Source organism: Taudactylus pleione, unplaced genomic scaffold (genome assembly GCF_031769625.1).
Source record: "Taudactylus pleione unplaced genomic scaffold, aTauple2 ptg001573l, whole genome shotgun sequence".
Lineage (NCBI taxonomy): Eukaryota > Metazoa > Chordata > Amphibia > Anura > Myobatrachidae > Taudactylus > Taudactylus pleione.
Genome location: NW_028285970.1, coordinates 71,209 through 83,918, shown reverse-complemented (window position 1 = coordinate 83,918; position 12,710 = coordinate 71,209). Strand labels below are relative to the sequence as shown.

The window sequence follows — 12,710 nt, the reverse complement described above, 5'->3', positions numbered from 1 at the left end:
GAATCTTTTAAAATGTGTCAGTGAGTAATGAATACACCTGAGCATCTGCTGGGTAACCTGGAAAACATGAACTGTGTGGGGTCCGTGGGACCGAGTTTGAGAAGCACTCAGATAGAAAATGTCTAGCTAGACAACAGATGGTAGAGAGGGAATAGGTCAACAGGACAAAAGACAGACACAGAAAGGTCGACAGGGTCAAAAGGCCGACACAGAAATGGATTACAAAAAATGGGCAACATGTTTTTTGTTTGTTTTCTAGCCCTAATCCTCACCCAAACCCTCCCCTTGGTGCCTAACCCTAACCATCCCTTCTAGTGCCTAACACTCTAACCCTCCGGTAAGTGCCTAACCAAACAAAAAAAAAAAAAACATGTGTCGACCATTTTTGTGTCAAAATGTTTTGTGTGTCGACCTTTTAAGCCTATTGACCTTAATCCATGTTGCCTATTTGTCTCTGTCAACCTTTTGCCGATCTAACATCTGTTGTCCATCTAGACATTGTCTATCTAAGTAATTACTGTCTGTATATTGCCTGGGACCCCCAAAAATGCTGCACTTTCTTCTTTTTTAACGTGGATATATATTGTGTGACCAGTAGATCATTTCAATTTTGGCCTCTAGTATAACTGGACATCAATCTGGTATTTAACAACAAAAGATAATGGTGCATACACACGGGACGATAGTCAACGATAATCGTTGAACGATCTCCCGTGTGTGCTGGATGATCGATATCAATCATCCAGCACACCACCAACGATGGCCAACAATAGTAACCTGGTCGATATCGACCAGGTTGGCCTGCATGCACGGGACATGGACGATATCGTTATCATCCATCCGTGCCCGCGCATCACAGGTCATTGGTGGGTTGGAGGCAACGAAAAATGCACGATATGAATGATAACGATATGATCGATATCGTTATCGTTCATATCGTGCATTTTAATCGTACCGTGTGTACGCACCTTAAATCTCTATCTGTGTTAATGATTGGCCAGTAGTGTTTAGCTACTTTTCTAGTTTGCATACTTCTGGTTGTACATTTATTAACCCAGGATATGACTGAATTAGATAACGGATTGTCCTGTCTAGGTTGTAAAGTTTCAATATGGTTTTATATAATTGTTCTGTTTAATTGGTACCCAAAAAGTATAAAAGTATAATTAGAGTGTCTTTAAAAGTATCAGCATATTATACACTCTGAAACATTTGATAGAGAATTGATTTCTATATACTCTTTTATATACAATAATATATAAGGAAGTGATTTGCTTATGATATATAAGTCATCTTTGTTTTTAAATGTATTTATGTACTAGGGTTTTATGGTAATACTTTGTACTGTTTCTTTGATTCACCAGGTTGAGCACGCTATGGTCCGTCTGATGAGTGCGGACAGATGACATCACCAACAGCCTGGAGTCATGTTCTCACAGACATCAGGAGGCATCAGACACCGCGTGAATTCAGCTGGGGCGCATCAGGTAATCACTTGTAGTATGAGTGTATATATATATATATATATATATATATATATATACACACACACACACACACACACAGACAGACATGTGTAGAAGGTCACTGCTAGCTTTGACAAATAAAAGTAAATCACAATCTATTTGAAGTAGGCCATGTCTCATGTAGCAGTTTCCTGTTTTGTATTCTTATCTTCAATGAATATTGATTCATAATTGCAAAAATAAGCATAACAACAGTTTAATCCACTAACAGAATAGTAATTGTAGTGTACAGTTATAAATAAAGGAGATGGAAGCATATCTTCTCAAACTTAGATTGTCCCTGGAAATTAGGAAAAGATGGCAACAAAACATGCACACTGTTGATCCCCAGCTGGGTGATCTGATGCAGTAACATGTAAATAGTGTTCATTCTAGCACCCTGCACCTGTCATAACCAGCGCAGTTCTTCTTTCCTGTCTGGGGTGTCACGCTCTGGCGCACTCTGGTCTGTATATCAGAGGTTTGTTGCATCAGCTGAGTGTGCTAGAAGCACAAGAGCAGAGAGTGACACCCCTCCCCATAAAAGTGTAATCAGCACTAATGCGGTCACTAGTTTACTTGCTGTGTGGGACAAATTCAATAATCTGTGGGTTGACTTGTCCGATCTGTTCCCCTTACAAAAGTCCCTGGAGCTATTTAATTAAAGAGCCACGAGCAGAAACAATGCAGCAGTTAACACTCATTTCTATTAGCTCCTCTGGAGGTGCAAACATGCATAGTTATTACTAGCTGTTGTCCCGTTTTTTTTTCCCTTTTCCCTGTCTTTCGCACTACTTCACACTCTCTTTCTCACCTCTCTTCCACCCTCATTTGTCCATTTCTTTTTCTCCCTTTTTCTATTTCCATCTTTCTTTCTCTCCTACTACTCGCTCTCTCTATTCCTCATTTTCTTTGGGTTGGGTACGGTATCCCGGCGGTCACAATAAAGACAGTGGCATCCCGACAGTCAGAATCCGGACCAACTAGGTAAGTACCCTAACCCTCTCCCTAGCCTCCTTCCCTGCAACCTAGCCCTCCCCTCCAGCAGCCTAACCGTAACCTCCCCCCACAACCTAACCCTACCCTTAACCATAAAACTTGTCGGCATGCCAGAGGTTGGGATTTTGCTGCCGGTATTCCAACTGCTGTCGGGATGCCAGTGTTAGTAATCTGAGCTCTGGCATCCCAACTGCCAGGATGCTAACTACATCCCCTCTCTTCATCCTTCATGTATTTCTCATCTTACCTTCTCACTCTTCTGCCTCTGTGTCTCTCTCCTGCCCTGTTTCTTGCCCTTCTGTCCCCTCTATGTGATTTTTAAACTTGGCCTCCTACTCCTCCGCAGGCCCATCTTCAGTTCTTCCTGTTGTTATCATAGCGACCAGACACTGTAAGGAGTGCGCTGTGCACACCACTTGATTTCATATTATAGATCAGTGGTTCCCAAATTAGGAGACGTAGCACCCTGGGTTTCCTTGGGGCACTTGCAGGGATGCCACGGGTTGGTGGTTCAGGAACTAATTAAATTATGTATGATCCATGTGATAAGCAAAACAAGTGCTGCTGGCATTCAAATAGAAAATATGTGGGCAAACAGAATCGCAACCCTGACCACCACCAAAAAAATGAACTTAAGGATTACAGGTAAGCACAATTTACTTCATTTAATAATTTTTGCTGAATTTCTCAATTATACCCCTTTTACACCAGAGCAAAAACCTGGGTTTTTGCTGGGTCTACCCGGGTCGCAGCTGTGTAAAAGGGTTCCTGAAAAATAACCCAGGTCAAGTGACCCAGCAATCCAACCCAGGTAGCTACCAGGGTTGGACCCCGGATGGTGCAGTGTAAACGGTGCAACCCCGGATGGTGCAGTGTAAACGGTGCAACCAGGGTTATCTGACCTGGGTCATGTCTAAAATGAGCTGATTGGTGGTTGTGGAGCATTCACCTCCCACTTTTTATGACCACACAGGTTTAGCAGGGCAGACCTGAGTTCAGTGTGAACAGGGCTGACCTGGGAGTAGTCCAGATCGAAGGTGCAGTGTAAATGGGTCTGACCTGGGTCTGACCAGGGTTGGAACAATGTCCAAAAACCCAGGTCGGACCTGTGTTTTTGGTGGAAAATAGGTATAAGAAACTTTTAGTCTAGGTGTGCCAAGAAAAAAATACTGATATTATAGGGCACAGTGATTCAAAAAGTTTGGGAAATACTGATATGGATCATCATTAGCATTAACTTTTTTCCTTCATTTTTACTATTGTACTTTTTGGGACAACCTTGCTTTTTCTCTGCTACAGAGTGTTTTTCTTTATGCAGGTGGCCTGTGCCATTTTCCTTTCTATACTATTATATATTTGTGATTGTGGATAATGTTGTGATTGGGTGATTTGTCAGCAGGATGTATGTCATGAAAAAGTAAGGGAAATAACAGAAGAGACTGTATATGTGTGCTATGACAGACTCTCTGGAAGTGACATCACTGACACCGATGGGTGTGGTCAGAGGTCAGACCAACTATCACTACATGCCAGCAAGTGATTTTATTATACAGACTAGTACGTTTTGAACCCGTTGTCCACTGCGGACTTGCCGTTACCCTGTCTGATACACTATGGTCTATCCTGTCTGGCGTGGCAGTGGAAGCTGTTGGAGACGGAGGTGCACGTTCCCACTGCATGTCAGTCTGATGACAGATTATAGTGCATTATTATATAGACCAGAGGTGGCCCCAAGGACCCCTAATGGTTCATGTTTTTCAGGCTACTTGTGGATCTGTAGAATGAGTTATGAATGAAGGCACATTGTTTAAAATGTGATAGGAACGGCTACACCTATGCACCAGCTAGGTGGTCTGGAAAACATGAACCGTTAGGGGTACTCGAGGGCCAGGTTAGCCACCCCTTATATAGATTATGGGTATCCATTCCAAACTAGTCCCTATGCATGTCTGATGTAATATAGTAAACTGGTTTGTATACACAGGTCTGTGTGACTGTGGGATTGGAGGAGGTATATATTAGGATTTTAAAAGAACCACCCCCACACACATAGGCATAATGCCACCATGGCATACCTCCCAACTTTTTAACAATGGAAAGAGGGACATCTGGACAAAAAATAGGGGGCGTTGTCTAATGGGAAATGATACACCCGCGAGCAACGCCCCCATTTTCATCATACTGGGAGCTCCAGGAGCTGCTGGACAGTCCCACAGACTCTTCAAGAGCCTGCATTGCAATGAGTATATGGATGACGCACGCATGCTATGCAGAGCAGCGGTGTGAGTGTCCTCCCCAACTTACCACCGCCCGCGGGACACGGCGGCCCGCGGGTGGGACAGCGGGACAGTGCTTGTAAAATGGTACTTTTCCTCTGAAATCTGGACAGTTGGGAGGTATGCCATGGGGAGATGTATCAAGCAATCTAAAGAGTGAAGAAGTGGACAAGTTGCCCATAGCAACCAATCAGCTTCTTCCTATTATTTTATAGAACAGGGGTAGGTAATGTGCAGCACTCTAGCTGCAGTGGAACTTCAAATCTCAGAATGCACTGGTACGGGAAGCAATCGGGAAGCCGACTGCCTAAATACCGGCAGCCGGCTTCCCGACTGTCATATCCCGGCAAGGGTGAAATCCCGGGCGTCTAGATGTAGACGCCCGCATTTCCCCTACGCCGGGAGACCGGCGCCCGGCATCCCGATCGTAGTGATGCCGGGCGCCGCAAGCGGACAGCCGCGGAGGGGGAGGGTTAGGTTTAGGGCTCCCGGGGGGGACTTAGGGTTAGGCACCCCCCCGGGAGGGTTAGGCACCCCCCCGGGAGGGTTAGGCTAGGGGGAGGGAGAGTTAGGCACCCCCGGGGGGGACTTAGGGTTAGGCACCCCCCCGGGGGACTTAGGTTTAGGCAGCGGGGAAGGGGGGGATTAGGGTTAGGCACTTGGGGGGGAAGTTAGGGTTAGGCACCCCTAAGGAGGGTTAGGGTTAGGGGGGTAAGGTTAGGTTAGTACATACTTACCTATCCACGATCGGGATTTCCAGCGCTGTCGGGCTTCCGCTGCTTCTAACTCTGCTCTTGTCGGGCTGCCGCTGACGGGAATCGGCCCGCGGTATTTCATACCCATTCCACTGGTACAGTTCTAGGATGCTCTAACAGCAAAACTGTGGAAGGCCATGCTGGGATGTGTAGTTCCACAGCAGAGTGCCACATGTTGCCTACACATTATAAAATGTACTTGATAAATAATAGCTAGAAGCGGATTGGTTGCTACGGACAACTTCTCCACTCTAGAAGGTTCATCAGCATCTCTAAAGCACGAATTGGGCTGAGCCAGCGCTTCCCATGCACGATGTGAGCCCTGTGAAAGCGGCGTTCCGTCTCACCTTGGTTTGGGAGCTGTTATCATATTTGTCGTTCTTAAATACTGTCACATTCCGGTGCTTCTGCGGCCGGGAGCGGTGCACGTTCCCCTTCTGGGAACTCATGTTGTAGAATTTTTGAGCTACTAGAGCACCCGTAGCCGCATTCCCCAGGACCGCTGTGCCTATTGGCTGATCACTGGCCCATGACTGTGCGGCTAATCGCCGGGTGACATCACTGCTCATTCCAGGCTCGGCAGAGCCCGCCCCTCACTGCACACACAGCCCGACTGTTGCGTCAAGGTTCAGCCAAAGCCTCATCTGATTGGAGGCATAAAACAATACCATTATCTGATTGGTAGAGAGATCATTATCCCGCCTCACACACTCTATGATAGCCCCCTGACGTTCTTCTTCTCCTAATTGGATGTGAGAGACGCCAGTGCCCCGCCCCTCAATTGCATCGTCTCCTCCCCACAGGTCAGTAGCTGGTGAGTGCTGCTGGCTGCGCTGTGTGGTACTGCGGCAGCGCCTACGCTGTATCACCCGGAGAGCCGCCTGTCGCACAGCAGTGGGGGAGTGGAAGCGCACTAGAGGCCCAGCTCCCCTCGTCCCATCTGTCGCCGCGCTCTCCAGGTCAGTATGTACAGTGTGGTACGCAGAGGGTAGCCTGTCCTATAACGCTCATCATAAGTGCCGGGAATACATGGAGGGGGCCCGGGTATAGCATACTGGCAGATGTCCCGGTTTGCTGATCACACTCTCGTACTACTAGCCCGTATTGCTCCCACCGGGCGCACATTATCCTTAGAGCGGGTATAGGCAGCGAGTGACAGTCGCTTCCGTCCTCCTCACGGCGTTATATGGCCAGCAGTGTCCATGGTGCCCGGCATTAGCTTTGACCGCTAGATCTCCCGTAGTACTGCAAGCAGCCTGTCAGGTGTATGGTTGTCAGGTGACCGCCCTGTGTACTCGGTCATGTGTGTGGTGTTCCCACCTGTATATGCAGCCGCCGGGGTGTGAGGAAAGCTGCAGGAAGTGTTATTACCCCGGGCTACTGGCAGGAAGGACAGGACCCTACTGTAAGCTCCCAGTCTACACAGCACAGTCTCTGTATCCCAGCAGCTTTGTTCCCCCTCCCCCCATTTCACCCTTCACTTCTAATCCTGGGAATTCTGGGTATAGCAAGATCTCAAGAGGGGTCTTTGTTATGTAAAGAAGTATTATACTTCCCTCAGGGCTGTATCCCAGTTTAGCTGCAACACTGTACCCTTGGATCTGTGAATACTGCATGTTTAAGAATATATTAGGACATTGCAGAAATTGGGTTATCTTCATGTGACCAATGGCATCTATCCAGGAAAGCGCTGCATTTGTCTTTTGAGGTTGCTTCAGGTCACGCAATAGTCTATGCTACACACTGATTACGACTGACTAGCCCTGCACAATGAGTGCTGTTGAATATTCCTATCCCTTTAAATCACATTGAACATGTAATGATTTGGAATAGTATTTAAAAATACTGTCTGCAGTGTATGTTGCCTGATGGCAGCATTAGTTGCAGGTTTATGTTTTCCACATTGTATACACCGCTCTGAAGTATTACTGCACCCTCCCCCATGGAGCTACTTTGCCTGGTATTAGTATCCATGGGCTGGGATGAGGTGGCGGATGTAGTGTGGGTGGTAGGCACAGACTGATCCACCCTCTACTCTTATGTCTGCATCAAGTCTTGTTGCACAGACATCCCTATTAGAACTCTATAAAATACTTTCCGGAATGTGGTGAGTCATGTGACGGCACACGTTGCTTAACATGAACAGCAAATGGCAATCTGAAGGCCCCCATACATCAGAGATTGATTGCAGCAATCGTGCAATTTGCAATCGATTGTGTATAAAAATCTTTCCCTTTTTCAATCGATTGTGGCAATTCTGCAATCGATTGAAAAAAGATTTTTATACACAATCGATTGCAAATTGCACGATTGCTGCGATCAATCTCTGATGTATGGGGGCATTTAGTCATTTATATTAACCATTGGCTGTGTAAATTGATTAAAGATACATTTGCGTTTTATGACTTTATGGCATACATAAATACATTAAGTCTTCATGTGTGACATACTGTTTATGTATTTATATTTTAATTGAGATAATTCTAAACCATTTTTGGTAAGGCTCATTTAAAAAAACTGCATCTGCTTGTTTATAAGCTTAGCATTGCTGTCTTTCATCCAAACACAAACTCAGACAATGGTGAAACCAAATGCATCTTGAAATTAGCGAGCCTTCCCAGCAAACATTACTGCATTGTCATCCTTCTGAATGGGCTTTTCATAATATTCTACCAGACTGTGCAAACATTTCCATAATGTCCAAAAATTAGTGACAAGTGGTGTCAAACTATGAGATTGCGTCTTTGTATTTATAGTTAGGAGTCCATGTAATGTAAATGTAATAGCCTGTGATTCACAGCCAGCAGCCACATTTCGCCAAACTGGTTTTGTCTTAATTATTGCTGTTTTACATTTAGGACTAAACGCTAATACATTTACCCCATATAATGAATGTGTTTTTTTTTATTTCTAAGTGGTAATTTAATAGAAGTTTGGTTGACCATACTTAACCTTCTCCACCATTAAGGGCCAGGAAAGCAAACACTTGCAGTTCTTCAACATCAAAACAAGCACCATCTCAAAAATAAGTGTTTCCTACAAGCTTTTTAGGCTAGTATACCAAGCAGATTCCATTCTTGTAAAGTATAAAACCAACCCCCAATCTCTGGTGGCTAGTACAGTGGTTCCCGAACTTTCTTTAATCACGGCACCCTAGAGTATCAGCATTTTTTTTTCATGGCATTCCTTAGCGAAGGTTTGTTAAGAATTTCTGAAAAAAATGATTAAGTAAATTGTGCATACATAGTGTTCACTCTAGCTTCGGCGCCAGGCAGGGCTTTGAAAAGGGGCATGTCTATAAGATGCGTCCCCTTTCAGTCACACTTGGGGGCGTGCCCGGCACTTATGGACACGGTTGACAGGTAGAATAGATGCCGGGCGCATGTGCCCAGCGTCTATTCACCAGCGGTGACCGGGTCACCGCACATTTCCCCATCTGCGGGACACTGCGACCTGCAGGCTGTCTTAGCGGGGCACTGCACGGTAAAAGCGCTTTTTGCCCTCCGGAGGGAGATCAGGATGCTCTGGAAGGAGCGCAGGGCGCAGCGCCCCGCTAAAACAGCCTAGCGGGAACACTACATACCTGACATCCATAGGTTGAGTTATGTGGTTGTGGACATTGTTGTGTTTCTGTTTGTCCACATCATTTGTTTTTGCCTCTTACGGTGTGTATCCACTTGCCGATAGAGGAGCGACTGTACAATTACATCATTGTAATCGTACAGTCGTTCCTCATCCTGTTCTATGCCTACGCTGAATGATATGTTGTTCAGTGCAGGCACCCTCTGTCGTCCCCGAACATGCACAATCTGTCGTTATCGGCAGATTGACCTACATGTTCAGACATGTCAAACGACCTGCCGGATCGCGCATCGCTGGTCGTTTTCAACATTGTAATGCTCCATTTTTGACCGATTATTGAGCGATAACGATATTGTTCAATCACTCATTTTAATCGCATAGTGGATACGCACCTTTAAGTTGACCATAAACTTGAAGCACCCCTGAGAGTGCTACGAGGCACCCAGTTTGGGAACCACTGGGCTAATATGTAGTAGCATCTCTCCCTCCACTAGCTCGATACACTTACGGTTTGTCAATTCTCAACTTGCTGATGTAACCAAGGTACGAACAGTAAATTTGATACAGTTCCTCTTTTGACTATGGATTTGTATAAGCAAGCAGCAAAGTTCCTTTTGCTAAAAGGAATAGGAGTATTGAGCTATCTTTACATGTTTCTTGTTCCTCCTACATGGCTTCTCCTATGAGGTGATCCTATATATATTACCCACATATTTATCTACAATAAGTTTGATAGCTACCTAAATCTGTAAGATAACTTTCCACTCAAGTTCCATCTTTTACAAAAGTTTTTTTTTTATGTTTTTACAAATACTTTATACCGCAAGAGTGACATGAAAACTAGCGGTGACCAAATGAATAGAAGGTGGGGCTTTAACTGTTCTTAAATTCCCAAATTGATGGAATTGCAGTGACAGTATTGTAAATATTCTATGCCAGCCATACGCTTACAGAACTTGTTAGCTACTTTGGTAGTTTTTAGCCAAACTTGCCATCCACTCTACATTGTGTGGTCTAGTCACGATTATTGCAAAATCAGACTAATTAGGAAAATAATATACAGATTTGGTCAAGATTGCTTCAAAAAAAAATCAGTGTGCTAGATTATATGGATTCAAGTTAATCACTAAGTAAACAAAAGGGGTTAAGTCATGTTGATGCTTGCATACTTTAGAGGCCTGTTTATCAGGGTTGCCTGGTGTTAGAGGCCAGTCAAATTTCTTTGGCTAGAAATGCAGTCTCTCCCAATGCAGAAAAATTCCATGTCTGGGAAAATATATCAAAACATGACCTTTCGTAGTCCACATTTGGGGATACCCCTGTATTGGACCCAGCCGCATGAATGTGTCATCTGCAGACACCAGCCCGTAATGTAGCTATAGAGAATATTGGGCTGATGCGGCAGTGAAAACAAGACGGCTGTAATTACACTGCATTGTGTTTGAGGAAAACAATGTGCGTCTTCACCCGTGTGTGGGGTTTTATGAATCTATGTGACAACACCAGCCCTATTTGGTTTCATTGCCCTGATGATAATGCACTTACGCCTGTCCCAACTTTGGTGCAAGAGATCCATCTGAAAACAGGCATATCTTGTATACACTCAACTCTGCATAGCCTGCCGTTGCTATGAGTCTCCCTAGTTATCACCTCATTACCACTAGGGGTGAGCGGGTTCGGATTTCTGAAATCCGAGCCCCCCCGATCCGAGGCCGATCCGAGTCCGGCTCGACTTTTCCCGCCTGACTCGGATCTGAAATCGAGGCAAAACGTCATCATCCCGCCTTCCAGGTCTCGCGGGTTTTGGATCCTATATAAGGTACCCACGTCGGCGCCATTTTCTCACTCGGCTGTGGACAGTGAAGAGGGAGGGTGGGAGTTAGGGCTGTGTAGTGTAGTGTAGTGCTGTGCTGTGCTGCTGTTGTCCATAGGGGCTGTGTCCACTACTTCAAAGTCCATAGGGGCTGGCTGGACTGTGTTGTGCAGTCAGATGTCCATAGGGGCTGTGTCCACTCCAAAGTCCTGTGCAGTGTCCCAGTCCTAAAGGGGTGCTGTAGTGTTGTCCAGGGGGTGCTCTGTCCGTCAGGGGTGCTCCCCCCAAGTGCTAAAAAAAAAAAAAAAAAAAATTTCTGTTTGTGAATTGTGTGCGCAGTAGCCGCACGTGCATCAACAAAGTAGTGCCAAGCGTGCGCCTGTGTCCCATAAATAAAGGGCCGGCTGGATTGACCGCTAAAGGGTGCTGTAACCCCCAAAGGGCACTCCAAACAAAATAAAAAAAATATTTTCTGTGTTTGTGAATTGTGTGCACTGTAGCCGCACGTGCATCAACAAATGAGCAGCGCCAAGCGTGCGCCTGTGTCCCATAAGTAAAGAGCCGGCTGGCTCATTTCTTAAAGGGTGGTGTAACCCACAAAGTGCACTACTCTCCAGCAAAAATCAAAAAATATTTTCTGTGTCTGTGTGTGCCTTAGCCGCACATATATATCAATATAACATAAATGGAGGACCAAACTTTCTCCGATAAAAATAAAATAGGGAAAGATCAAGAACCACTTCCTCCTAGTGCTGTTGCTGCTGCTGGGAGTTGTTCATCATCCCAGAGAGGAAGTAGGAACACCACTACGTTTACTAAATAATTGACCCTCCAACAGTCCCTAGCGAGGAGGATGAAGTACGACAGCAGTCATCCTGAAGCAAAACGTATAACTGAGGCCTTGACTGCTATGTTGGTGTTAGACGTGCGTCCGGTATCCGCCATTAGTGCAGTGGGATTTAGACAATTGATGGAGGTAGTGTGTCCCCGGTTCCAAATCCCGTCTAGATTCCACCTGCATCCTCAAAACAGCAGCGACAAGCGTGCGTCTGTCTGTTAAAGGGTGGTGTAACCCTCAAAGTGCTCCATAAAATAAAAATCTATTTTTTTTATGTTTGACTTGTGTGCGATGTAGCCGCACGTGCACCAACACAGTAGCAGCGCCAAGCGTGCGCCTGTGTCTGTCTGTTAAAGGGTGGTGTAACCCTCAAAGTGCGCTCCACAAACAATAAAAAAATTCTTCTTTTTTTTCCTGTCTTTGTGAATTGTGTGGGCTGTAGCCGCATCTGCATCCTCAAAGCAGCAGCGACAAGCGTGCGTCTGTCTGTTAAAGGATTACATCGGTGACCGCATCCAAGTAGGCATGTCAGACAGTCCGTACATGTACTGGCAGGAAAAAGAGGCAGTTTGGAGGCTCTATTTTACCTGAGTTGCCCCCCCTCCAGTGTGCACTCCGAAAGAGTGTTAGTGCAGCCGGGAACCTTGTCAGCGAAAGGCGTAGGAGGTTGCTTCCACAAAATGTGGAGAAGATGATGTTCATAAAAATGAATTATCAACTTTTCCAGGGAGACCAGCCTCCAGAGCGTACAGAGGGACCTGTGGTGGTGGATTCCAGTGGGGACGAGTTAATACTCTGTGAGGATGAGGATGTACACAACACTGAAGAGGGTGAGGAATCGGTGGATGAGGAGGATGAGGACGACATCTTGCCTCCGTAGAGCCAGTTTGTGCAGGGACAGATTAATTGCCAGCTTGTTTTGTGGAGGCCCAAACGAACCAA

At 45.7% G+C, this 12,710-nt stretch overlaps 2 protein-coding genes across 4 annotated transcripts in view; one reads left to right on the top strand and one right to left on the bottom strand.

The window, feature by feature from the left end:
* CUNH9orf85 (chromosome unknown C9orf85 homolog) overlaps positions 1–6,080 on the bottom strand; it is a 63,329-nt gene extending 57,249 nt beyond the window's left edge. For both annotated transcript variants that reach the window (XM_088464055.1, XM_088464056.1), the window contains exon 1: positions 5,883–6,080. In XM_088464055.1, the coding sequence (XP_088320181.1) occupies positions 5,883–5,984 (102 nt within the window). In that variant the 5' untranslated portion in view covers positions 5,985–6,080. The remainder of the gene's footprint in view (positions 1–5,882) is intronic.
* A 216-nt stretch (positions 6,081–6,296) lies between these two features.
* ABHD17B (abhydrolase domain containing 17B, depalmitoylase) overlaps positions 6,297–12,710 on the top strand; it is a 47,152-nt gene continuing 40,738 nt past the window's right edge. The window contains exon 1 of one of the 2 annotated variants that reach the window (XM_088464064.1): positions 6,297–6,494. The gene's annotated coding sequence lies outside the window, so the exon portion shown is untranslated. The remainder of the gene's footprint in view (positions 6,495–12,710) is intronic. The other variant, XM_088464065.1, reaches the window with a different exon arrangement.